Raw genomic sequence first — 27,164 nt, 5'->3', positions numbered from 1 at the left:
AGAAGAGTGAAAAAGGTGTGCATAGTTATTTTGAGTACAGTCTGGAAAGAAATTGCAATGTCTGCTTACATGCTGATGAATTATTGACCTGAGTAGCACTGATAACTCCAAGGTAAATAATTCTGTGCAGAAAAGCTAATTTAATGGTCTTTATCTTGCAAATAAGTTGACATAGCTGAGTGTTTTTGTTCCTGCTGAATCTTCGTATGATGCAGGGGCTCCTGACGAGATCATAGTTTTTTTTATCCTAGGAAGGCCTGGGCTGGGCATTAAATTCCACATGCATGTCTGGTTCTGCCCATGAAGAGCTCTGTGCAAGCTCGTGCTTTTTAGGTAGTTGTTTTTTTGTCATAGTCATTGAGGGTAGAACCACAGCAGATCCTATAAAGCTATTCTGCTCTTTAAAAGTATTTTAAATGTTATAGTGAAGGTTTGGATGTGGTTATTCCTAAGGAATGTATATTTATTTACATGTCTACAGTCCACTTTCAAGAGTGGTTGAAATGTAGGCCAAGTTGTGAGAATTGCTCTCACTTAAAGTCAGTTTTTTGAGCACAGCTTCCCAGTAACTTTCAAAATGTATTCAGCTTAGTGGTGTAGACTTCAAGAGTTCAGCAAACTTTTTTAGGCTGGAACCATATTTTTAGAGGTGTTCCTTTGATTTGGGTTGTTGCTCTGAGGTATAGCAATTTCTTTTGCAGTAGTCAGCTTCAAAATAAATATATAGCATCTTGTCCTCTTTGAAGTGGATAGGTTAGATCAGGTGGAACTGAAAATGGGCCTTTAGTGTGAAAGTCTGTTCTGAGGATACAGGGGTTCTTCCCTTGTTTTGGAGTAGGGTCCTGTAGAGTTTCATCAGTTCATATCCTGCTCTGTTATCCCATGTAATGCATTAAAGCTTCCCCATGCAGAGCACAAATGCTCCCTTAGAGCTTGTGTCATCTCAAAAGGGATCTTGAAGACAAAGTTGACCCTTAGCTTAGAAGAGTGACATAGCTGCAGGTTGAAAGTTAATCTTTAAGGAGATACAGCTGTGCCAAAATCACTGGTGAATGGAGAGGGCTGGAATTTGTGTCATTTTGCTGTGCCTCAGCTGTGTGACTGCGAGGAGACCATAAGGCTGGCTTTATCAGCTGTGTGCCCAGCCTTAATGCTGAGTGAGCATGAAGGAGGAAGGGTTAATGAGAGTGGTGTGTCCAGAGCTAATGTTTTATTGCAGCAGTCTCTGTAGGGATGTGGAATGATAATGCAAAGCCCTGACTTGCAGTTCTGTATGATCTTTTGCCTAATCCAGTGTTAGGTAATAGGGGGAGACCCCTGTTATTAGGAGCTTAGGACTGGATGGAGCACTCTGGATTGTTGAGTCTGCTTCCCTGCAGCAATGGATAGCTGAGGAATAGAGGCCTACTTCTGAAGGACTTGTTGGATGTGCATCCTGCAAGCTTCTGTGCTTCACTGGTCTCATGTGTGATCTCATGTTGGAACAAGTTTGGTGAATTTCCCTTCTACTGCCCATTATTTTTCTGAAGTCAGATCTCTTTTGTCTACCTCTCTAAGCTGTTCTTCAGCCAGCCATGTTTTTCAGCTTTTTCCCCCCTGCTTGTCTCACCTCTTTTTGATACGAATTGAATCTTTCACTTTTTATTTCTAAGGTTTTCCATTGTGCTATCATCAAAGTATACATGCTCAAAGCTTCAGTCCTGTGGAGCTGCATATGTACTGCTTAATGCAGGATTTGGGCCTTGCAGAGGTATTTTGTTGGGAGAATACTGTCAGTCCCTTATTGAGTTCCCGTGTTTCTCATTATCCGGTTGCTGTTGTGTTTTCAAGTAAATGCATGCAAGAATCTATACAAATCCTGGAAAAGGTCATGCTGACTGGAAGCAAGCTCTGAGCCTTTCCTATCAAAGTGCATTTCATGATGGTTGATGTGATTAGCTGCTAGTTTGTCATATTCTATGCTGAGCAGAGGTGCTTTGCAGAAATATGATTAATGTGAAGTGATAGTTTGTAGAAGACAGTCTGTAGCAAAAGTATATTTGGGCACGTCATGAGTCTCTGTTCAGAGACTGCATAATGTGGCAGAGGTTTACTTGCAAAGAATTTTGGGTTAATTTTTCTCCCTTGGGCATGCATCAAAATCTGCTGTGCCTGCCTGTCCTGGTTTGGTTACAAATGTTATGCAGATAGAAAGGTTTACTGCTGTTAAATTGGAATAGACATTTACTCTGGAAAAGTTCATTAGTTTGTGTGCCATAATACTGTTATGGAGAATAAAATTGAAGGCCCTGATTCTGCATGGTTATTTTGTTTAGCCACAATGGTTTGCACTCCTTGAGCAGGATTCATGGTATGGGTTTCAATAGCAAATTTAACCTAAAATATATGGGTATTTTAATAATGCAGTATGAGTGAGTTTCAGCTGAGTATCGTGTGAGTATCTCCACAATGGCAGCAAGTTGTACTGTTGAGTCTGAAGGATGGAACTGGAAAACTTTTAATGATAATGCAGATGTGGTTTTTACTATCCAAAGCATCTTGCTCATTTTATTTGCATAGATAGTTATGATCCAAATAAGGCCACACCGTTCATTCTGTGTTGGCAGTTGCCAACAGTAGCAGCTTTTGGTAATCTGAAAGTTCCATGACATGCAGTCCGCTGTAGACCTTTTTCTGGAAGAATGTGTGCTTTTGTGAATGAAAGACTATGCTTGGTTGGTCCTTTCATTTCTTGTTGACTGACGCACAGTACAGAGACTTTTTGCACTTGACAGGCTTGCATCTGGTTGAACATAGGATAAATGAAAAAAAGATACAGTTAGCTGAACTTTAGCAAGTCTCTTACCTTTTGCTTCACAAGCAACAGACAAAATGTTGCTAGAAATGTTTCTAATTTTACATTTGGTAGAGCTGGAGAGAAGACACTGCTTTCAAATGACTGTACAGGAACATGGCTGTTTATTTATTGTCTGCCACTTTAAGAGCAGCTGATTTTAATTGTGCATGCCTCACACCACAGTCTTCAAAGGTTTTTCGTGTATAAATGAACATGCTGGATGGGACTGCTCACAGGACGCAGTCTCTGTGGCATTGAGTTTTTATTTTTGAAATCCAGAACACACTGCACTGACAGTTTGTTATTCAGAAATAGGGGTTGGTGAGGTCTTAGGGTTAGACGAAGGAGTTATTTTTTGAAGTTATTCTGTGAGTCTCTCCAAATCCATTGGTCAGTCTGGGGTGGTTTTGCACCTTGTTATTTGGTATGTGATTGGCAGTTGTTAGCCAAGTGCTGTGCTCATCTTCTGTACATTAAGGGGGTTCGGTACTCTGGTGGCTGCTTCACTGCTGTTCAGCTCCGCTAGGTTAACTCCTCTCTGAGCAGCTGCTGAAGAGTTACATGTAGGACTGTGTTCACTGAAAACAGAAAGCTCTCACTTCCTTTCAGAAAATTCCCCAGCGTTTGCTAGGAGGGGGCATTTACTTTGTTTATTTGAACTGGACTGTTTACTATGGACTCTTACAATCTCTCGTGACTAATCACTTTCCTTTCTATCCAAGTTTGTTTTTTCTTTTGAGCAGCTTCTTGTGCTTGTTAACTCTCTCTGACCCTGTATCGCACTAGTCACTCCTGCTGTTGTTTGCTCAGGGCCTGTGGATTCCTTTGGCAGCATTTCCAAAGTGGTTTTACCTGGATGGAGCTGGATTGTTGGGCAGTAGTCATAGATTAACATTTGCTACTGCTGAAGCAACTCAGAAACTTTCTCTGAATCTTGATGTGCATGCCTTGGTCTGCCATTTTACGACTTGCTGTGCTTGTTTGGTTTAGGAAGAGGAGACTTTAGATTTGTGTCTGCAGGTGAGGTACTCTTAGTCCATTTTTTTCCCTTAGTGTGCTGTCCTTTTATGCGGGCAGACGATGATGCCGAAGGACAGAAAACAATCATTAGGTATCTAGACTTCTCTTAATTTCCTGGCTTCTAGCCTGGCTGTTTCTCTGTCTTGCTCTATGTTCAGCAAGTTTTGTTGCTTAATGAAATTTGTTTTCAAAATAGATATGGACTTAAAATCTTGGATTTCTGAAGACTTGTGACTGCAAAAGATTATTTTTTGAAATGTTTTTGGTTGATGTCCAAAACCTGATTTTTTTCCCCCCTTCTAACCAATCGTTAAGAGTTACTTAAAAAAATTAAAAATGTTGGTCTTTAGAGGTAAATTTTAATTAGAAGAGCAGCATTTCACAGAACTTGCAAATAAGCTGAAGGAATGTAAAATCAATTGTTTTACAGAGGCATGAATGCTGTTCCCAATCGATTAAGGGTCATAGTTCCTATCCGTTGGTGTACATTACTGCATAGTCGAGCATTAATATGAGAAGGTGCACTGTTATAAGAGATGTTAATTAGCCTGGAAATAAAGTGGTGCAGATTCTTGGACATGATGTGACCTGACCATACCTGCTCTCTGTGCTCCATTTTCTCCATATGAAATGAAGGTGCTGAAATCTACCTATCCTTGTAAAGTGCTGTCAAGTTCATGAGCACTATTCAGGCTAGCTGAAGTTTTGTCTTAGATTTATTGGGCATCAGACTTCAATTCTGTGTATTCAAATATACTATCTAATTATTATGTAAGAGACTGTAGGTTCCTTTGTATATTTTCATTATTTTATCGTCATTTAGAACAAGAAAAAAAGATCATTTGTGCAAATGAATGGAAAACATTGTGAAGGAAAATGACGATACTCTATGTGGCATAGAAGAGGGTATTGTGAAGTGTTCAGAGCCAAGTAATTTTATCACCAAAATTACTAAAATTAAAGGAAAGTGAGCCAAGTCTTAATGCTCTCTCAAAGCTGATTAAGGCTTAATGGTGCCTCCCATTATATGTATTTCCTGGAGGTTTTGCCCTTGCACACTGGATAGCCCATCCTCATCAAACAGGAGGATGGGAGAGGCTTCCACATCCTCTTCCCTGCATCCTCCCATTAGAGATTATGCACAGATCACTCTGCTTTGGTGCTTTAATAAACTGAAACTGTTGCGTATTATTTCTAAAACGAGTAGTGAGTCCTGTTGCAGAGGTCTGGAGCATTTCATCTATTAGGTTGGTGAGGCTGGTATCCATTAAAAGGTTGGTGATCTGGTTTATCCTCAAAAATTTAGACAGTATATACATTAGCAGAGGTAGTAATCTTAACTAAAAACTATTATACCAAGTAAATTCAGTTACTTAAAAGAAGCATTCAAGACAGGCCTATTAGTAAATACTTAATCTAAAAAATGCTATTAAATCCTATTCTTTCTGTTTACTTAAATTAGCTGTGAAATCTCTTTTTCAGGACTAAAATGCATAAACAAACTGACGTTTAATGGAAATGCTGCTAGTATCCTAAACTGCAAAATATCTTAACATTGGATTCAAATTACAGTGGGAAAATGTTCATTGGTGTGTTTGGCAAGTCTTCCACGCTAATGCTGCTGTGGTCCTTGGGTGCTGCTGTGTTGCAGCAGCAGTGCTGGACTGGAAAGCTGCTACTTCATGATGCTAAATTGCAGCTTCTTCCTCCTTCTCCTCTGCCTCGCTGCTGCTTGCTCGTGAAGGCTCATGGAGCAGGCTGAGCATGCCTCAGTACTGAGCGTAAAGGGGTGCACAAGTGTCAGAGGACATATATGAGATGTATATGCGCACTCTTGGCCTTTTGCAGTCATAGGGCAGCTTGAGTTCATTTTTATCCTCTTTAGCTGAGCACTAACCTCGTTTGAATTAGGTTACCTGCCTTTCTGTTGCCTGGGCTCATGGGCTGTGCACACCTGAGTGTTGCCCTGGCCTGGCTCATGCTGTCACTGTGCAGGGGCCCTCGGTGGCTCTGCAGAGCCTGTGAGGAGACTTGCGAGGCCGGAGGGCCCTGGTCGATGGGGCTGTGCCTTAGTGCAACTCCTGAGCTAGTAACATAGGCAGCTCCACGTAACACCACCTTTGGCACCTCTCTGTGCATCTTGTGATTAATCCATACCCTGCATAAATTTCCCACTGATAACAGAGAGACGACTGTGCCTTACACTTTCCACGCAGAGCACAACTGGTGGTGAGCAAGGTTGAGCTGCCACGGTTCACAGCCATGTGTGAACCGTAAGGGTCTGGAGGGGTCTCAGAGCAGGGGGGAAGGATCCATGTCAGCTCCTCTGAGGTATTATTCGTGCCAAAAATGGGAAATGCTTTTCCATGTTCTTCCCTGCTGCTGGTTGTGTGCCTGTCCAGCTCTCGTCTCCCACCACCTCTGGCCCCTCGTGGATGTTTTTCTGACAGGTTGGTGAGTTGGGTTGGCTCAGTGAAGGGTCTGCCAAGCTTCTGGGGTGGGAGAAAGCAGGCAGGGCTACTGGGCTGCCCGTGGTGGGTGGAGGAGCCAGGGGCCTGTCTGTGAGCAAGGCTCACCCTTCTCCTGTAACTTCACGTTTTGCTCCTTTGCTGAAGGTCTTTGGTCCCTGTCACCTGGACTGGTCTGAGTGCTCCCAGTGTGCAGTATGCAGGAGCACTGCGAGTTTTCTGCAGTCTCTGGTCAAGCTTTTTGTTTTTTCCCTCTTCTTTATTACAGAGCTTTGATGCTTTCTTTGTTTCAGTTTCTGCCCTCTCCTCTCAGTTTCAGTACAGTTTATTGGGGTAGCTTTCTCTTTCAGATCAATCTCAGCACTTGTGTTTTCTGCATCAAAGTCTTTCTGTTCTTGAAACACTCTCTTGTTAAAATTACATGATCTGAGTCATCAAAGAAGATACTGTCTGTCTTCTTACCCATCCTCGGAGGCATAACTGGTATATTTCTGATTTTGAGAAAATGCTTTAGTATTGCCAGATAACTAATTAGTCTCTGATTAATATTTCTATACCCAAATGGCTTCTTATATTAGTAATCAGTTATAATAGCAAATAACCTAGCAGTATTTGTATATAAAACATCTCAGTGGCTTTGTGACTGGTTGTTAGTTATTTTATCTAGGATATTTCTTTAGCTACATATATTTTCAAACATTCTCTTTCATAAGAGGCTTTTCCCATTTTAAGCATTGGGATATGATATGAATTTTCCCCTCATGAGCTGACACACATTACACACCATTGGTATTGTCTGTAAAAAGAACCCAAGACTTAATCATAAATATTTTCAGATCTTAAAAATAAAGGTCCCAGAGCATTTCTAAAGTAATTTGTGTCTTAACAGAGAATACTTAGAGAAATTTTTGAAGGAGTTTAATAAATATTTTTTTCCTCTGCACAGAGAGGAAGCCGGATTCATGATTTACAATGATGTCTTAAACATCACTTCTCTGTAGATTTCCTGAAGGAAGATATCTTTATATTCTTTTACATGAAGGTCACGTTTTCAAACACATGATTATCAAATAAAATGTATTTTCTTTCAGAGAGAGACTGTATCTATCCCTGGCCAATGTTTTGAGCACCAGACTTTATCCTCATCAAGTAAAGGATAAAGTTATCCTTTATTTGAAGATGGTACTTTGTCTGTTGGACCAAATGGATCTTAACTTGACCGAGAGTAGCACATTTACAATTTGAAATGAAAGACTTTTATTGGTTCTTCTCTACAGTATTTACATCTTTCAAGATACCATGCGAAAGAAGTATTGAGAGCTCAAGCAAAGCAGGAGGTCTAAAACTATGTTCTAGAGACTGCATGAGTGTATGTTGAGGCGACGACTGCATTTTATGGCTGAGGAGGTGCCATCCTGGTTTGGCACAGTATCTGTCCGTGGTTGATGAAAAGCAGAGATTTCATCTAGGAATCTCTTTAGTTCATTTGAATATTTCCATATGTTATAAATACAATGAAAAACTTGCATGCAGAAGTTGTTTGTACTGGCCAGGCATGCATATGTATGCTTTTTCTTAAAATGCGGTAAATGGCAGTAGAAGAATATGTGACTCTTAGAATTTGAATCCACTGATGGCTATTTTTGTGCAACTGTTTATGTGAAATAAAATGTAATTTATACAAGTAAAACATACATTATTTAATTAATTGAGTATCGTCAGTGGTTAATACTGCATTGCTGAACTTTCAAAAGCTCTTAGAGCGAATATAACCTGTAGTTTCCAAACAAAAGTATTTTTGATGCCTCTGTTTAGCAAATTAATTTCTTTAACCAATACCTTCTTGAACTTGCCTGCAAGTTCCTTTTTTTTTTTTTTTAAAGTATGTTTCCTGTATTTTAAGATTTATGCTGAGTACTTTCTCCTGTGCATCACATTTGCTGACACTGAATTGTTGTCACAGTTCCCTGTTGCGTTAAGGGCGATGGGATTTTGACATAACAAGAACAGGCCATCTGCATTGCTGAGCCCTCGGCGGGGAAGTGGCTGTTTGCCCTGGAGAGCTGGCAATAAGGGAGAGGAGGCTGGGGCTCCACTTTGAAATGTTAATCTCACTCTTCTTTCTTTCTAAGATTTTGCTCAGGGAGGCAGTGGGTGGGAAGTTGGTTTTAATTTGGAATTTGAAGCTTTGGCACAATCTGTTACAATTTTAACACATTATAAATTGTTTAATATTTAAGGAGATACTGAAGTGAAGATGGAACTTTGTCCTACTTTCAGAATTGGCAAGAAGTATCTTGATTCTGAAAGAGTGCCTAGCTGCCAAATAAAAATAGTAGTCAGGATCCTCCCTGAGATGAGGAGCTTTGCAGGGCTAATTTTTCGAGGTCCCTTATCATATCCTCCCAGGGAATTTTACTCCCACACAGGAGACAGGAGATATAACCCTCCAGTCTTTGCCCCAAACTGTGCTGTGATCTTTACAAACAAATGCAAGGATTGGGTCTCGGCCCTTGGGAGCTGTGCATCTCCTTTTAGATAAGTGGAAGCTGGGCTTGGATTGGGAGCTGTGGGAGGTGGGTTCAGCTCCCCATCCTACCAGAGGAATCGTGTCAAGCCATTCTGCCATAGTCACTTTAAATGGCATTGCAGTTGTCTCCCTCTCCCTAACTGCTGGTTCCCGTCCCTGTTTGCCCTCCTGCACGCTGGCACAAGGCATGGTGCTCCTGTACTGTGAACGGAAGAGGAGGAGGAATTGAGGTTACAACTAACCTGGCCACAGGCAAAATTAGCTTTTGGCTGCCCCGTGTTTGTGCCAGCACGAGGCAAGGGGCTCCCTGGGAGTGAGATAAGCACCTCGGGAGGGCGGAGGAAGGGAGATGGAAATGGGAAGGGAACCACGCTCCTCGTGGCTGTGCTGACATGTGCTCGCTGGAAGAGTTTGTGAGATTGTAGCTGTGATCCCAGTGGGCTGCTCAGAGTGAGTCCCACAAGAGTACTCATGATGCTCAGTACAACGCACTTGAATTAAGCCACAAACTAGTGGAGCAGGATCCAGAAATCTCCCCTCTGCCCAGCTGTTTGTGTAGGGCAAGTGCAGGGTAAAGTCCTTTAGGTGAGACTTGGGATGCCAGTGGCCAGCAGGACACACAGCAATGATGTATGCAGTACATGCCTGGACACCTGTGGGTTTTTGCTCCCTGAGGTTTTTTGTGCTTCAGCCCATATCTGTGAAATGGAGATGATGGTTGTCCCTTTTTTCCATCCTGGTTCCTACTGCTGTCCCTCACCGGGCACCTGTACAGGGCCTGGGACCACAGACCTATAGTCTTCTGATCCCAGCCCAGAGGTGACTGGCTCAGTAAGGTGACAAAGTGGAGGGGGAGATTGTTCAGGCAAGGGAACATGGTGATGGCTAATTAAATGGTATGCTAATTAAATACCTATCCTTGGGTCATGTCTTGAGCATGACAGAGAAGCGCACCTAGGGAAGGTAGGTTGTCTGCTGTCCCCGCTGTGTGCTCAGCGCCCGTCGCTGTCAGCAGGGCATGCCTGCTGCCTTTTTGGGTTGCCTCCGCTCACACGCTTCCGATGCTCGGCTCCCCTCTGTGCAAGGCGGCTGCTGACTTTCCTCTCGGTTGTACGCGGCCAACCCTGCAGCTTGGCCAACCCCGCGATCGCTGGCGTGCTCTGGAAATCCTGCTTGTCGGAGGGGAACCTGTCCTGTATACAGCAGGATCTGATTTCATTCACCTTCGTTCTCGAGAGCACCGAGACCGAGCAGGTCTAACGCAGCTCTGTCCTGTCCTTTAGGGCTTTTTCCCTGGTGGGGGTGACTAGCTCAGGAGCCCGACAGGGTGGTGCCCCGTGTGCAGCTCTCCCTCTGTTAGCCATTGCCCGTATGGTCTGTGGATGAGATTCTCAGGTAGAAAACAGGAGCTTGTGTTATCCTCCATGGAGTTATGCTGCTTCCCCTAGCAAGAGTTCACAGTTCTGTTGCCAGATTTGTGCAGATGCTTCTTTTGTAACTGAGGATGATGATGCAGGTGCTCAAAGAAGGAAATAAATGGAAAGGAAACACATTTTGGCTAGCCGAGCACTAAAACTACAGCAAAATACAATGTTTGCCGTCTAGAAAAGGAGAAAGTCAATAGGAAACGAAATTTTATTTTCAAGCTTTTAAGGGGATATAACAGTGAAGAATAACACAGCCTTAAAGAAGAAAGCTTGACTGTCCCTGTTGCACGAGAGCTGTAAACCTTTGAAACAGGGCTTTGTAATTCAAGCGCTGAGAGCTGCAAGTGCAGCAGCGCAGTCTCCGGTGGAGCGTGGGTGTTCAGGGCTTTGTGTAAGCCAGGTCAAGCAGGCCGCTGTCTCGGTTGAGCTGAGAAAGTGTGTGTGTCTGTGGTCATATTAAGAGCATATGCAAATCATTACTTGTGAGCGATGTGTTTGCTTTGGGGTAACTGTGTGCATCTGAAAGAGAGAGCCTTGTGTGGTTTCTTTGTATTAGCAGTTTATCTGTACGTTGTATTTGATGTTTACGTTGTCTAGGGAGCCGGTTATGCCCGTCCTGCTCACACCGAGCTGCCCCTTTCTCCCTGTTAATTTTAATAGCCCTAGAATAGTAGTTGCTGGGAATGAGGTGGCAGCGTCTGACCCTAGGTACAAAAATCGAACGAGCACCCTGTTAGGGAATTGTCTGAGGATTGTCCAAAAATTGGTCTTTAATTACGGGTCATATTTTTTACTTTTTCTTTTCTTTTCTTTTCTTTTTTGAAGATCAGTTGATTAGTAGTAGTGATTCTAAGAGCTTTCCTTTGCATATTTTTAGCGTACATCTGCCATTAATTTAAACTGTTTCATAATCCTAGCTGTGAAGATGATCAAAGCTTGTGTACAGCTTCAGTTTCCGGAGGGCCTTAATAAACCCTTCTTGGCAGGAACGGATACACTGTCAACAGCTTCCTACAGTAACACTCCAGCATTCCTCCATTAGGTTTTATTAGCCAGGTGGTAGGTGGATTGCAGGTTTGCCAATACTTGGCTAAAATCATTTCTGTACCTTTGGAAGTTTGATGAAGAAAAACCAGTTGCACTTGTGTGGAGGAAGCGTCTGCTGTTCCTTCCTAGGAACCGTCAGGCTGGATCGAGATGGCATTTCCTGGAAGCAGCGTGAAGATTGCGTGTGCCTGGCGAGGTGCAGCCTTGTCTCTGGACTGTCAGCAGACGGTAGCGTGGACGAGGACAGCTTTATAGCTCTTCATTCATTCCCTGCATTTCTGCAGCAGCAGATTTCAAAACCTTTCAATGGGCAACTAAAAGTGGGGCTTGCATTTGCACTGTTCTTGCAGCCTGTCCGGAGTTCAGTCGTATGTCAGAGTGATGCACAAGGATAAGGATGGAAGTTTTGTAAACGCAGAAAGTGTCACAATCCTAATAGGCAGTGAGAATTAGCTGTTGAGTGCATCATCACTTTCAGATGGCATTGGGAAAAATAAACCAGGTCTGGAGACTCTGAGATGAGATGATAAAACAGGTTCTTCTTCTCAGTCAGCGATGAGGCTTGGATGATTACGTTGGATAACCCGGTCTTTATCTGAGCTAATTGGACTCTTTGAGTGTGTGGTTCCTATGAAAACTTCAGATGACTGATGCTTTGGTCATGTTGCAGATACCAGGAGAACAGCCCCCTGTATAGTGTTTTTGCCCTTGGTCTAACCCAGCACTTCAGAGGGATGCAAAAGTGCAAAACAGGCAGAAGAAAAGTTAAGCTGTCAACAGGGAACGCCATGAAAGACACTGTGTTTGTTCAGTTCAAACTCTGGAACAGCATTTGGGTTCATTTTCCTTTTTGATATGTTTGTTCATCCTTTTTTCCTCCCCCTCTTTCATCACTTTTTCCCCCACAAATATCTAAAGCTTAAAATAATGTGCTTGCCTTTTATCTGCCAATAGTGTGACATGAAGTAGTTCCTCTTCATAACCATGAATTTATGTTTGGCCTGTTTACCCAGGTGCTAGACAATATTTCTGGCTGCACAGATGGCGAGTCTAATACAGGCTTCTGGGCTTGACTTTTATGTTTGTTTACATCTTCATGGTACAATAGTTATCTGAAGAGACAAACTGTAAAGTGGAACCTTGGGCCTCATCCTGGGATGTATGAAGGGCTTGGGACTTCGTGGAGCACAGGTTGGGTGCCAAGTAGCCCCATAAACACTGCCCGCCTTTCGAGATCAAGCCTCTCACTGGCATAGCTGGTTTTTCTTTTGTCAACTATGTTAAATGTTGTTGTTGGACAAGTGGAAACTTGAGATGTAAAATGCCAGGTATCAGCAAACTTGGTGCGTTTGGGATTGTACCTTTCATCTTTCACACACGTTCAGTTACTCCATGTGGCTTAGGTGGAACCCGTGTTTGAATGGATGTTCTGCTGGGTTGTGTCCCCCTGGACTCGGTATTAACACTTCGAGATCCATTAGTATCTGTCGTAATTTTCTTCTGCTTATCAGGATGAGGGGATTAGAAAGGTGGGAGGAAATGAGGAAAAAGTTCCTCTTTGCTAGCCTGGGGAAGCCTGTCGGTAAATTGGCATGTGCTGCTTGAAATGTCACACTTGCATGGGCAGTTCAGTTTTGCTGGGCAAATGCACCAAAAGGTGCATTGTGTTTGAAACTGCCAGTGTGTAAGAGAGGTTAGCAGGAGAATAAAAATAAGCCTTAAAATATTAGAGCTTAAAAATAGGTACAGTTAAACAGTCTTCACTCATCCTCCGAGGCTGCCGCAAGCCTCTGTCCCTCTTCCAGTGCCTTTGCTTTCAGTAGCTGGCACGGAAGCAGCATTGCGGATCGCAGGGGGGTCTGGGCTAGCAATTAACTACCAATTAATTTTGTGGCTTTTGTCCAGTCATTTTGTTGTTTTTATTTTGATTTACAACAAATCTCCCTTTCTAAAATGCTTTTTCTTCTATTATGAAATGTTTTGAGATTTAATGGAGAAAGGGATTATATGCATGCGAGGTAGCAGGAGTGTTACACAGCAGCTCTTCCCTTCTTTGTTCTTTGAAAAACACGCACTTTTAACAATTCCTCAATAATAAACTGTCATACTTTACTGCGGTAAGTTTTGTCATTTATATAGTGCCACACAGAGCTGGTCTGCCTGTGTACTGTGAGGGATGACGTTCTAAATCTTAGCTGGGAAAGAGTAATGAAAGTTCTGCTTAATGAGAGTTTTGCACTAACAAAACCATTTAAAAGTACCTGTTTTTTATTTTCAGAATTGATCTGCAAATCACATGCCTGCAGTTCATTTCCTAAGTTGAAGATTAGAAGGGGGAAAAAGGATTGTGGGGTCAGAGTTAAATAGGTGATGACCACAATGAATTTTTCTACATAAAGATTATTCTGTTTCTTTCACCTAAATTGCAGAACATAACATTTGCGTTTCTTTTTTGTCATCGGGGTTCTTGTCTGCCAGTAAGTCACGTGGTCTAGCTGAACTGACTTTATTGGAGTCATCTAATTTTTCTGCCAAAGGTTTGGCTTTCTGCATTTTAAGAAAGCAACGGTACACACTGAAGCTGGCTGTGGTACTAGAGATTCTTTCCATACCCATTCTGTGTTAGCTAAGTCTTTTTCTTTGAATAAAGTTAACTAATTTCAGTTAATTTTAAATTTTGGCAAGAGATGTTTAAGAAGTAGAATTTCTAGATTGGAATAGCAAATTTTTTGAGTAACACATTTTAAACGTTAACAGCAGGTGTTATTTTTAAAGTCATCTCCAACAGAAGACAAGCCATGGTATAGTTCCCTGTACCATAGAAATTGTCTGGACGACAGGAAAGAGGAAGTAGGAGAGAAAAATCACTAAATTCTGCTGTGTTTCTATGACTAATACTGAACTACTCAGTCTTGCTGGGATGTGCCAGGGAATTCTAGGAAATCTGTCAGTTGCTGTAGAAACTCGTCCCTCAAAACTAGTTTGTTCAAATCCTGCCCAAAATCCTGCTTCAAATCTCATTTTCTTGGTATGTGTGTGTTTACATGCAGCCTTGTAGTATAATGATCTCATTTCAGAAGAGATACATAAATATATCATATATATGTATATAAAGTATGTGGTTATGCAATATGAATGTGTCCGGTATATGCAGTTATTTTTTATCATATATCTAAAAAAAAGCTCACTTCCTGCTGTATGGTGAGACCAACACTTCTAGTGAAATCTAGTGCTTCCCATCCCATGTGGCTGTTCAGTCATTCCTTGTGCTTTGTGTGCAAGCTTTGTGCCCAGTAAATATGCATGTTAAGCATCCGGTATATTTAGAGTGGTATCTCTTCCTGGTGTGGTCCGAGTCGTTATGGCACTAAAGGTCCTAATATCAGGGAGAAGAGGTGGTTAAACTTGTACTGGTGATGGACAAACATTGTGTTTGTGTTCCCTAGAGAAGTCATTTAATTCAAAATAATATTAGTCGGTAGAGTTTTGTTGCTGTGTGAGTCCTTGGCCCTTACTTTGGCTTCCTGTCTGTGGGCTGCGCCTAAGGGTGAAAGAGTGTTTTGCGTCGTGAATGGGGATGAAGGTTCCCTTTGTGGTCGGTGCAGCAGCAGGGTAAGAATAAATCAAAAGTGATACACGTGCAAAATAGTGTAATATTTGCTTTTGAAGAAAACTAATGTATTTCTTGAAAACAGATAAAAATTTATTACTTTTTTGAGATGATGATGGTGTGCATAATATAAATATCCAGAGATAACAGGTTAGTGTTAAGGCATTTAAAAATAGCTTTATGTTGTGTGTTAGTTCAGGCTAACACCACCAGGGTTAACTATAATCTGATGTTAGATCAAGTTTCTTCAAAAAGGCAGAAGAACTGGTTTAAAAAAAATAAAAATCACATGTACATGTCATATTCTCCTTTGTTTATTTTCTTTTTATTTAAAGACCTTTCCATTGCTTGTCTTTTCCTAGGTACCACTTACAGAAGCAGTGGAACCAGTTGATTTGGAAGACTACCTTATTACCCACCCGATTGCGGTGGAATCTGGCCCCTTGAGAGACTTGCTTGAATTTCCTCCAGACGACATCGAGGTTGTGTACACCCCCCGAGAATGCCGAACCCTCGTGTCGGCTGTACCTGAAGAGAGGTAGGAGGCAACAGGGAGGCATCTTGCTCAAAGGAGCAAGTTGTTCTGGATTTAAGTGTCTGCAGGGCTGAAGCCTAGAATCTTTTTCTGTAAATGCCTGAAAGAGTAAATGCAATCTTAAGTTAAAAGTCTGTGTGTTTAAGATGTCTGTATGTTATCTGTGATTTTGAATAAGTTTGTTTTTATTCTTTCAACAGTGAGATGGACCCTCATGTGAGGGACTGTGTAAGAAGTTATACAGAAGACTGGGCGATTGTGAACAGAAAGTGAGTTCCGCTGTGATATTTGTCATCTTGATTTCAGGTTTAAATTTTTGCAGAATGGCTAGCTGGTGTGAGGAAGCTCAGAAATGATTGTCCTGGCTACTGATTTCATGTGCCTTGGCTTTTAGTTGCCCAGCTCAGCTGAAATGATGCTTTGTGTTTAGCTGAAGTGATGCTTTCTGTTTTGAAAGTTAGATCTCACAGATGTCAAAATCCCTTGGGGCATTTTTGAAAATTGAGGCCATTTTAATCAGCAGTAGCTCCTTTAGAATGGTCAGGAAATTAAGGAATGTAAACAAGTAAAATTACTCCCAGAATTTGTTTCTTTTTCTTTCTTCCATACATTTTTAGTTCTTATGAGAAAGAAGATCCAGTAATTTTGTAAAGATGTTCACGTGCAAGTGCAAGCATCTGGTATTTAGGGTGTCCTCAGCAGCATTCATTTGTTCCCAGAGAGACTTTGAGCAAGTGCATCACTTCATAAATGATTGTTAAACTATCACATTTACTTAATGAGTTGTCTGTTTAGAGAACAGGTATGCATTGATTAATTTATGCAAATTAGCAGGAAAGTTTCTGAGTAGCTTTACTTTGAATGTACACTCTCTCAGATGATTGAAAGTCTGATGACTTCAAGAGCAGCTGTCAAGGAGTAAGTGATCCATGTGATGTGCATCACCTAAAAATGACTTGACTACAGCTACAGCTCTGCCCTTGTGGCAGCTGCTACAATTCATTGATTTAATGTTGTCCCAACCACCACTCCATGGGATGCTGAAGATATGCTTTGCAGTGCTAAGATGACCTAATAAAAACATGGTTTGTAATCTCATACCAAAAAGAAATGAAAGCGAGCAAGCGAGATGCTTTATTAACTCCCAGCCTTTGTAGGCAGAGTCTAGACTATGCAGTAGGCTTGGACAGCGTGACCCACTTAGCCAGCGCAATTCTCAGTGACTTTCATTGTGTTCTGGTACGTAGACTCTCTGGCTGTGATTCTTGCATTAAGGAGGGTTAGTTGGAGGCAGTAAGGTGCTCTGTCCTTTACAGATCAGCTGTGGGTTGTGTGTTCTGTGTCGTCAAAGGCATGCAGGTGAAGATATCAAAGCCGCCTGAGCAGGTGGAGGGTGTGTGGAGCACTACAGTGAAAGGCTGTCTTCTCGCTTTGGAAGGGGAGAGGTGCTTGCAGCAACAGTCACTGCAGTTTTGACTTGCATAAAATCATGGCAGTGGCCTGGGTAGGGACAGAAGAGTTATTGTTGGAATAGAGGAAGAACCCAAAAGCCTGCTTGGGAAGGATTGAAATGTTTTTCACTCGCTAGCATGTCAGTGATCTGGAACTTGAAAAGGGATGGTGGCAGATTTTGCTGAATCAGTCCAGTTGGATGGTTGGCTGCAAGTGCTTTGACTAGTTCTGGAGACACTGAATCCAGCTCTTCTAGCCTTAGAAAAATACGACTTCTGATATGCCATCCCTCTTTCTCCCCCACCCCGAGGGAAATCATCTTTATTTCAGTTTTTGTCTATACTTCTTTGTACCCAAAAATTTGTGTGTGTGTGTGTGTGTGGGGGGGGGGGAACGGACAAATGGAGCTATTAATTGAATGCTTTAATTTTATTGGTAGTGGTAAATAAATTTTCTTCACTGGCCTGAAAAAGCAAGACTATTCTTTTTTCAACGTTACAGCATAATTTCTGTAGCCTAGACTGACGGCAGCAATAATCACAAGCATCTCTGAAGCCAGTTCTGATTTAGAATGAATTTACATCTGTTAGTGGAGCTGTGATTGAAATGTAGTACCTGCAGCGTGCTGTGCACATGGCAGACGTCAGTAAAGACTGCGCAGCTGGATGATCAATCCTCATCATATTTTTTAGCTCTTAGGAATTATAACGTAGTGAGGAAGATACTTTCCTCCTTTTTTCTCCTCCCTTTCATTATTCACTGGTAGCATGTCCATGGTTTTGCCATGTCTGTGCATCCTTCTGTGGTAGCTTTAGTAACAGGGCAGGATTTGAACAATTAATTCTAGGTGTGACCCCAACACTTCTTCAGGAATTGACTTAGAGTGTATACTCCAGGGAGACTCCGCTGATCGTACTGTCCTCTCTCCAGCTTACGTCACTCATTCAGCCTGCGTACAGGACGTATATATGAACAGTGGCTGCTCTGGCCATGTGTGTGTAAATATAAACGTAGTGCTGTTTGGGTACCCAAAAATGCATGACTCAAAAAGATCTGATCTCATCAGCAGCACTAGACAGACTGTTTCCTAGCAAGCGCTCTTAAGCCCTGGAACGCTCGGAAGGGCCCAGGCCTTCAGCGTATTAAGGTGCTCTGGGAAAACTTTCTGTGGGGTTGGACAGTGTTTTCCAAAGGTGCTCAGTGCTTCATGCAGTCAGACCTGAAGTTGGCATGGTGGTTTTTAAGATATTAGTGTTTTCTGCTCCTGCTTAATTCTTGTTCCAGTGGAACCCACTGACCTTCTATCCCTATGTTATTTGCCTTTTTTAAACTTGGCATCACAGTTGCCATATTTCATAGCTGCCTTAATTGGGCCTTGATAATGCTCCTTTTGACATCACTCAGCATTGCTTTGCAGTTGAAGAGAGTCACACTGCAGTTCTGGGATACTGCTTGTTGGACTATTACCCAGGTATGGTGAAGGGTGACTAGAAATACATTGCAGAGAGCAGTTTAGGCTTTAAGATGGACCAAACTGATAATACTTGCTTTTTTCTGTATTTCTGCCTCTGGGGGTGAGGGTCAAAAAGGATGTTAAAATGCACTGGAAATACTTTGTTTTCAGATATCACAAACTGGGAACAGGATTTAATCCCAACACCTTAGACAAGCAGAAGGAGAGGCAAAAGGGGCTCCCCAAGCAGATCTTTGAGTCTGACGAAGCTCCAGATGGCAACAGTTACCAGGATGAACAAGTAATGTGCCTTTAAAACCTTGCTACATAAAAGCTAATTTATAGCCATATTTTATAAGTGCAGTCCCTTTCCCCTTTTAAGTTGCTTTTAATTTGTTGAATCTCAGGATGACCTTAAACGGCGTTCAATGTCAATTGACGATACTCCCCGGGGCAGCTGGGCATGCAGTATTTTTGATCTGAAGAACTCCCTTCCAGATGCCCTTCTTCCAAACCTACTGGACCGAACCCCAAATGAAGAGATTGACCACCACAATGAAGATCAGAGGAAGTCCAGTAGGCATAAGGAGCTTTTTGCACTACATCCAGCACCAGACGAGGTATTTTTGTATGTATATGGGTGGGATTAAAAAAAGTGAAGGATAGAGGGAATGTGAAATTTGACAATCTGCCATGTACTTAAAGGAGTTAACATCACCTATGTTTAATTTCCTTGAAAACCTTAGCAAATTTGCCAGAGTCGCAGGCTGTTCAGCGTGTTCTCTTGCCATAGATACCATTTTCTGAAGACTTGTTTTCCTTTACAGGTATCTATTCCTCTGTAATGTAGATAACATTAAAGGGATTTGATTTAGCACATTTATAGTTGCTGGTGAATGCAACACCTTGGTAAGCCTTGGATTAAATTGGTGCTAGTGTCTTAGTAGAAAAAAAGTGATACATGCATTTGCTTCCTGATGGTATTAGTGGTCTGTGGAAATGTCATGTCTTTAAATTACTGTTGTGTGACGAATTTCAGGAGGAGCCTATAGAACGACTTAGTATCCCTGAAGTACCCAAAGAACATTTTGGCCAGAGACTCCTGGTGAAATGTTTGTCTCTTAAGTAAGTATCACTCTAACAGACAACTGCATTACGAAAAAAGAGTTTAAATCTGATGTTATATCCACATGCATCTGGAATAACTCTACTGCTTTGTTTACTCTCATTTAAAAGGATGTAACTTTGGTTGGTCAAAGGCTTAGAAGTTGATTCTACAAAGGATAAATTAGAGTACTGTGCAACTTGCATCAGTTTGCCCTTTGAGACTTTCTTTATACTGATGTTATATAGAAAGTATTCAACTTCCTTTGCTTTTCTCTGTATTCATTTTTAGCCAGTCTGCAGCTGTAACTCTCCCATGTTACTAGCACGCAGGCTTCATTGGGTTTGTGCAGGGTGCTGCAACTGGTCAGTCATTTGTATTTGGCTCTGGAACAAGGATGTTTAAGGTGAGGGAGTTGGGGGGCGGAGAAAAAATTTTTTGAGCCTTAAAACATAAGACTAAAATGAGACAATACTTTACAACTAAGACAGCTGAAGGTTTGCCAAAGTTTAGGCTCAACAACCTTGACTGTGTCCCTTTAAGAGTGAAGACTTTATATACTTAGCAAGCATTAACTGAAGGAATAGAAACCTGTTAAACAAGTTTAATGAAGTGGAGCTCCTGAATGTAGGGTTACCTGCAGCTGGTTCATTGCCTATAACTCTTCTCTAATAACACAAGGTAAAATTTTACTGTTATTCCCTTGGAGAAATAAAGTACAAAACTGATTTTCCACACTGCTGTATTCATCTTCTGTGTCCTCAGTTAGGTCAACCCTTCTTATTAGAGAGCTCCAGTTAGACTACCTTGCAGCTCATAACTGAGATATATGTGTGGGACATATCTCCTGCTGGTAGAGTACTCGAGGACCTAATATAGCCGTAGAGTTGAACTGATTTTGTAGTCTTTTATGAACTGGAACAACATAATATGCAGCAGCAGTGGAGCTTCCTCTCCAAAGAATGGTGTCTTTAGCATAAATAAGTTAAATACTAGAAATTAATGATTTCTGCTATTTTAGCATCCCCTGCTAACCATAAATTTATAGCAAATCAGCCCAAATATATGTTTGTATGTGTACCACAATAATCTCTGAAACTCTGTTTATAATTTTAATAGCATGTAAGATTGGGCTATCTTAATGGCACAAACAGAAGTATATGGTCTCTTCCCCAGGGATTTTTCAGTCTGGTGAGAAATGTGTGTAAATTAGAAAGGCTACTGTGGTGCTACGATGCCGTAAGCGGGGTCTTTGACAGGTTAATGTCATCTGTGTTGCAAACCTAGAAAAAAAATACCTGTTCCCCTGCATGTTGCTCTCACCGCTGATAGCAGTAGTTCTAGACTGAAAAGTTCAGACCTATGTCTGCATCCCACATAGCGGGATATCCCACCGCAGGTTAGATATTAATTTCATGAGGAGGCTGTTCGTATAGGAGAGGGGGGTTTCAGTTTTTGCTCGGTCTGGTTTAGGGGCAGATTTTGAAGGTGTAAACACAACTAACCGTAAGCTTAGCTCTCTTAGGTAAGTTAGCATTTGCTTTTGTAACTGCTTCAGGTAGCAGAAATACTTGAGTGTTATTAGGCCAGATACTGTGACACTGACTGAAAGGCCTAGTTTTCAAGACTCTGGGATAAATGCTATATCCATTGAACTTGTGTGATGTCTTGGGTTATGTGAAAAACTTCCCTGATAAGTGTTTCTCTGAAGAAGTGATACCTTTCTTAGACAGTTTTTGAGATATTGGCATTATCTGACCAAAAAAGAAAAAAATGTTGGAAAAATTCCAGAATAACTGTTGCTGACTATCCAGAGAAAGGAACTTTATGGTCAGCAATGCTGAGAGGAGCCATTTAGCCATGTCAACAGGTCAGTGTTGTAAATTAGCACATAGGACATCTTAATGTAGTTGGTTGTTTCCTCTCAGAGGAGCTAAGTGGTCCAGCTATCCCGATTAATAGTTTGCTTCCCTTTATTCTCCCTTTCCAGCAGGAGCAAGTGCTTAGGTTGGCTCCTTACCGGGAGGGATTTTTTTTCTCTTTAATTATTATTTTTGACAAAATGAAAATCTACTGACTCATGTGTTTCTTTCTTTCAAGATTTGAAATAGAAATTGAGCCCATTTTTGCAAGTTTGGCTTTGTATGATGTTAAAGAGAAGAAAAAGGTAGGTGGTCTCAGTGTGGTGACATCTCCATGCAAGCATTACAAACCTATGTATTTAAAAAAAAAATGGGGGCGGGCATTAATTCTGGAAACAATCCTATTTGAGGACAGTGGCATACTAGTGGTTGGAAGAATGATGAAAACATTTCATGGCTCTGCTGGCTGGAGCCCACGTGAAAGCGTCACTGATGTTTCATGGACATTCCTATGTGCTCTCCTGCTCAGTAGCACCTCAGCTGAAGTGCAATTAATTTTCTAAAAATATTAATTATTATGTGAGCACCTGAAATCAGAATATTTATATTGTCCATTCTTAGCTTTCAAAAGTCTCTCCCTCAGAGAGAACTTAACTTAAATGACTGAAACTTTTAATTTAGATTTTTATGACTTTTTTCTTCTTCTGTGATTCAGCACTGGGCTGTCCTGGTATGTGTCCAAGTAACTTTTTGTTAATGCGCAAGGAAGTCGTACTTGCTTAAAATCAAAGCAAAACTGAGCAATCTTTTCAGGATCTAAGTTAAAGAAAAAGCAAAATACATTAATTTCTCTATTTATGTTCTGTATTTAACATTTGAGGAGTCTTTTAGTTTTCCTAATTCAAGATACTAGCAGCAGTAGAGAGAAAAATGTTAAAAATATGCTTTTTGACATTTATCTCTTTAAGACTTGAATCTAATGCATTGAGTTTTAAGTTATGTAGATGAGAGTATGTGGAATATTATGTGAACTTTGTTTAATATTTAAATCACATTTCATAAGCCAATTTTATCATCTCATTACTCCATTTTTTTCTTCTTGTGTAGTCAGTTCTTTAGTGACCTCTGGTGTTGATAACCAGCCCATATTCATTTCGGCTTTGAAACCCTGATACAGTAGAGGATTTGGTGTTTTGGCATAGAAGGCTCACTCTTTCTACTTCAAGATGTCTTCTTTTTTTTTCTTTTTTAAAACCTTTTTCTGCAAATGATCTTAAAGGTGATCTTCTGTTTGGTATTTTGATATTTTTCAATTCAGATAGCAATTATAATTCCTGGTCCTGTGACTGGAACTGCCAGAAGGTGGAGGAAACTTTATAAGTCTGTATTGTTTAGCCCCATTTCCTTTTTTCCTTTCCTTTCTCTTCTGCGCTGTCCTGCCTTTTTTTTTTTTTTTAAAGTGAAAATCCCCCCCTCTTTTTTTCTTTTTATGCATAGATTTGAAAGGAGGCATTGTTGCTGGGTTTTTGCTTGTGTTTTGAAATTGTATGTTATGTTTGTGAAGAGTTTACCAAAAATAGAAGGTGTAGCTAATGCTTGAAGCTACCCAACTTTTTCTTCAGATTTCAGAAAATTTCTACTTTGATTTAAACTCCGAACAAATGAAAGGAATGCTTCGTCCACATGTACCTCCTGCCGCTATATCCACACTGGCCAGATCCGCCATCTTTTCCATCACTTATCCCTCTCAAGATGTTTTTCTGGTAATAAAGGTAAGAAATGCTGGAGAAATTTGAATTATTATTGTCTCTTGTTGTCTATTTAAAATAAAATAAAATAAAGCCAAGTGCGGATGACTAGCTGACCTGGTATTTAAGCGTGAAGAGCTGAATTCTATTCTCAAAAGTGTGAACATCAGAACCACAGAATTTGTTTCATTTTAAATATTCTCACTTGGTACATTAAGTTCCTTTGTGACAAACAGTTGAGTGGAGGTTTTTTTGTTTTATTGTTGAAAAACTGAGAAAGAGCACAAAGGTTTGCTTGATATGTAACAGCTTTCTAGGGTCCGATCTTGGTGTTGTATTTGGTTTTCAGGGGAAACTATGTGATGAGTCCTTAAGATGATAGATGAGTGAGTGATTTAAAAATATATATTGATCCGAAGCTCATTTTAAAAATGGTTTACAAACTTAAGCCAGATTTTAAAATGCCTTTAAGAATTAAAAATGCTAAGGGGGGGGGGATCCATAACTCTAACAGAGAGACTGCAGGCATCCGTCTGTGTATTTAGATGCCTAAATATTCATTGCGAGTCAGATTTTCAAGTACAGATATCATTGAAAATACTTAGTTGGCCTTCAGAAGTAAAGCATGAATTCCTTACAAAAACGTTACTGTGAGAAAAAAGTATTCTAAGTCTGGTCTAAGTAGATGATACACCAGTAATTTTCAGTAATACAGAATAAATAAGTTTTGATCCCTTAGTTGCATTTTTGCTTTTTTTGTTGGCATATAACTTTGTAGCTTTTTCTTGTGCTCTATATCACTCCTTTTTTAGACTTTAAGCTCTTTGGTAGGGATTTTCCTTTGTGAAGGTACAGCACAAGCTTAGGGTACGTTGGCTGATGTTTATAAGAAATTTAATCACTAATTTAGTCATGATTTAAATATGAGGAGAAATTTGAGTTAAATCAAGTTGATTTTGATCAAATATAAGTTGATTTTAATGTTGTTTAGTATTTGTATGCTAGTTTTCAGCCTAAAGTAAGCTGGATAATTTGTTGGTAATTGTTACAACATGTTGCAACTGATAGTCTCTACAATGAAATTAGTTCTGTTTGCTTACAAGTATGTTATACTGTACCTACATATATTATGCTGTGAATATGTACTTTAAACACGAATTCTTAATTTTTAAATTTCATGTTAGCAAAGGCAACAGAGCACACTTCTTATTTAGTAAATGCTGTGTATTTAATACATTTCCTTTTTGCATTTGTCAGATTGGATTGAAGTTATTTGTACCCATTTTAAATTTTGGTTATATAAAAGTGTTTTTAAATTGTACTGATACATAAAAATGAAAGCTTTTAGATTGAATTTTGGTCTGAAAATTAGCTGATTTATTAGCAACTTGTATTTGCAGTTAATAAATTGACCAGATTAAGTCTTGTCTGCATGCTGTCCAGGATTTTAAAACTAGCTGCTGTTATTCTTTGTTAGTTTAGTTTTCCGTTTCAATCTTTGCATAAAAGTGAGCTTTCTTACTCGTTTAATATCTGATTAATTTATCACTTATTCAACTGAACCAAATGGATAATTTAAATTGAAGAAAAGAGTCTTCATGTATGCGATAGGTTATTTCTATCAAAAGCTGGGTGTTCAGCAGTTTCTTGACTTACACTGAGGCTTTGGAAGCAAGCTTCTACTGTTCAGCTGTTAAATCTTTTAAATTAACTTCCATTATTTGATTTGAAATTACACTGTTTTAAAACGGTGTTTGCTTTTGCTGAGCCCAGCTGAGTGGGAATACAGTAATCAGTGCAGAAGAGTAATCAGAACAGAATTCTGAAAATGATGATGCTGAAGACAATGAGCGTAAGCTGTCTTTAAGCCCTTAAACATGTGCCAGAAGTGGCTCTAGAACATCACATGCCAAAGTGAAGTGGTATATGTTTCCTTTGCACCAGTATTTTGCACTTGTGATTCAGTTATAGCTGAAGATTTGGGTCCTTAATGCCTCTAACAACTTGAGTGCAGTGCTTGTTCTCTGACTTACAAAGGAAAATCAAGCTTCAGCTCTTTTGAAAGAAGGTTTTTGCTGCCTAGTGTTTGTTTAATTTAATAGTCTCTGCTAGATACATTTCCTCATAATGGTTCATTTTCCCTTCTCAGCTGGAAAAAGTATTACAGCAGGGAGATATTGGGGAGTGTGCAGAGCCTTATATGATTTTTAAAGAATCTGATGCAGCAAAGGTAAGAATTTGCATATGTTCTGTTTAAATTTGGCTATAAGCACTTTTAAGGCATTTTGTTATTGACAAATTATGCACATTCACATTATTTTCTTTCACTTTACACTTTTCCACCATTGATACTGTTCTTGTTAAAATGGTCCATTTTTAAATAAGAATCTAGTCAAATTCTAAAGGCCTAAGAAGAGTCAGACTCTTGAATCTTGATGCTTTATCAGGGTGAAACAGTTAAAGGTCATCAGTTTTTGTAGCTGCCAAGGGAGATGTGTTGTTAGCATCAAGCTCAGTCATCTGGAATTCCCTGTCCCGAAGGATCAGCTGTGCGCTTACAGCTGGGTCAAGTCGGAGCAACCTTGATGTGTATTTGCAGTAAAATTTCAACTCGTCCATTGCATCTGCAGCTTTACTCTGTCACAGTGCCTCTGCCACGTTCTTGAAGGGTTATAAAACAGATGAAATGCCTTAATAGGAGATTCTCAATCTGGTCTGGTTTTGAGGTGCAGTGCATTTCCAGTTCTCTTTTCCCACTATTTTCTTCTGTTTTTTCTTTTTCCTAATTTTATAAAGAAGGACCATACTCAACAGCAGGAAAGAGCTGTCCTTAATCATATCACCTGGTAACACTGCAAAACAGCCCATTGAGCAGAGGACCCTTTATCTCTTGTTATAAGTAGCAAGGGTAGATTTAAAATTTTACATGTTAGTGGTTTGTTTTTTAATTAACCATGTCCCTTTAATTCTTGACTTTCAGTAGTTTGGGCATGGAGCTCTAAAGAGCAGTGGATGCCATGGACCTTGCCCAATTTGACTGAATCTTTGTCTTTCCCTCACATGTTCAATTACAGCCAGTCTCCTTCTCATGGAAGCCCTTGCTGAGGATTAAAAGCAGAGGTTTTGCCACACAGAAGAATGCTATCCTTTTCCCTGCATCCTCTGTAGTTGGGATCTGGTTGGTAGTTGAAGTGTATCAGAGTGTGGGAGGGAATCACAAGTTTGGGTAGGTTCAGGAGCAAGCAGGAATGCTGGCAGCACCTGCAGGGTTCAGTGGCACCTATACTGTGGCCTTTCTTTGATGTTTTTTTCCATGGGCTACTGTTTGTTTTTCTGAAGTGCTTTCTCCAAATCAGCAGTGGTTATGGAATGGCAAATCTCCAATTTTATTATTATAATAACTAACACTCAGAAGGACAAATCTCTAATTGAGCTCAGTATGTTGTTATACAATTTTGGTTTGTAAGATGTGCAAGAGATTAGCTTAAAAAGGAAATCTTGGGTATGTAGAATGTAAAACATTGTTTATGAGCTTTGGAAACCATTTCTAATTTCCTGTACAATTGGGATGAGCCAAGTGAAAATTAAAAGGTAGTAGTGAGGTCTGGATGCAGTACAAAACAGATGCCTGCCCTTTTTCTGATTAAACAGGCTTTCCATTATGCTTTTTTCAAATGGGCTGGGATGTTCGTTTATTAATTCCAGTTAAACTCTAACCAACTTCTGCCTTTCTGGAGTTCTAATGTAGGTTTGTCTGTAGAAGTTAGTATTCTTTATCTATCTCTATTTCTGTATCAGTGGATCACAATACACCGTATCACAGTGTGAAAAATGGGTATCTTTCACTTGAGGCATTTAGACAGCAGAAATAGAGAATTGCATTTGCTGTGATGGACGAGGTGACAGCATGCCCAGATGAAATTTTGGAATTGGCTTTGCACAGTGCTTGGAAATGTAGGTGAAAAGGTGGTTATGTAAAGTTTCCTTCCCAGCATGGTGTGTAAGCCTATCCTGAACTAGAAGAATGTGAGCAGCAGAGCTCTCTCTGTTGCTATTTAAGTCCCTATGTAT

At 40.4% G+C, this 27,164-nt stretch overlaps 1 protein-coding gene across 7 annotated transcripts in view; it reads left to right on the top strand.

Moving 5' to 3' along the window:
• DOCK7 (dedicator of cytokinesis 7) overlaps positions 1 to 27,164 on the top strand; it is a 110,038-nt gene that overhangs the window by 10,179 nt on the left and 72,695 nt on the right. For all 7 annotated transcript variants that reach the window (XM_064516289.1, XM_064516288.1, XM_064516287.1 and 4 more), the window contains exons 3-10: positions 15,301 to 15,476; positions 15,674 to 15,742; positions 18,550 to 18,679; positions 18,786 to 18,998; positions 19,418 to 19,503; positions 21,584 to 21,650; positions 22,968 to 23,117; positions 25,243 to 25,323. In XM_064516289.1, coding sequence (XP_064372359.1) covers positions 15,301 to 15,476; positions 15,674 to 15,742; positions 18,550 to 18,679; positions 18,786 to 18,998; positions 19,418 to 19,503; positions 21,584 to 21,650; positions 22,968 to 23,117; positions 25,243 to 25,323 — 972 coding nt within the window. The remainder of the gene's footprint in view (positions 1 to 15,300; positions 15,477 to 15,673; positions 15,743 to 18,549; positions 18,680 to 18,785; positions 18,999 to 19,417; positions 19,504 to 21,583; positions 21,651 to 22,967; positions 23,118 to 25,242; positions 25,324 to 27,164) is intronic.

Source organism: Dromaius novaehollandiae, chromosome 8 (assembly GCF_036370855.1).
Source record: "Dromaius novaehollandiae isolate bDroNov1 chromosome 8, bDroNov1.hap1, whole genome shotgun sequence".
NCBI lineage: Eukaryota > Metazoa > Chordata > Aves > Casuariiformes > Dromaiidae > Dromaius > Dromaius novaehollandiae.
The sequence above is the reverse complement of the archived record's forward strand: the minus strand, read 5'-3'. Positions and strand labels throughout refer to the sequence as shown.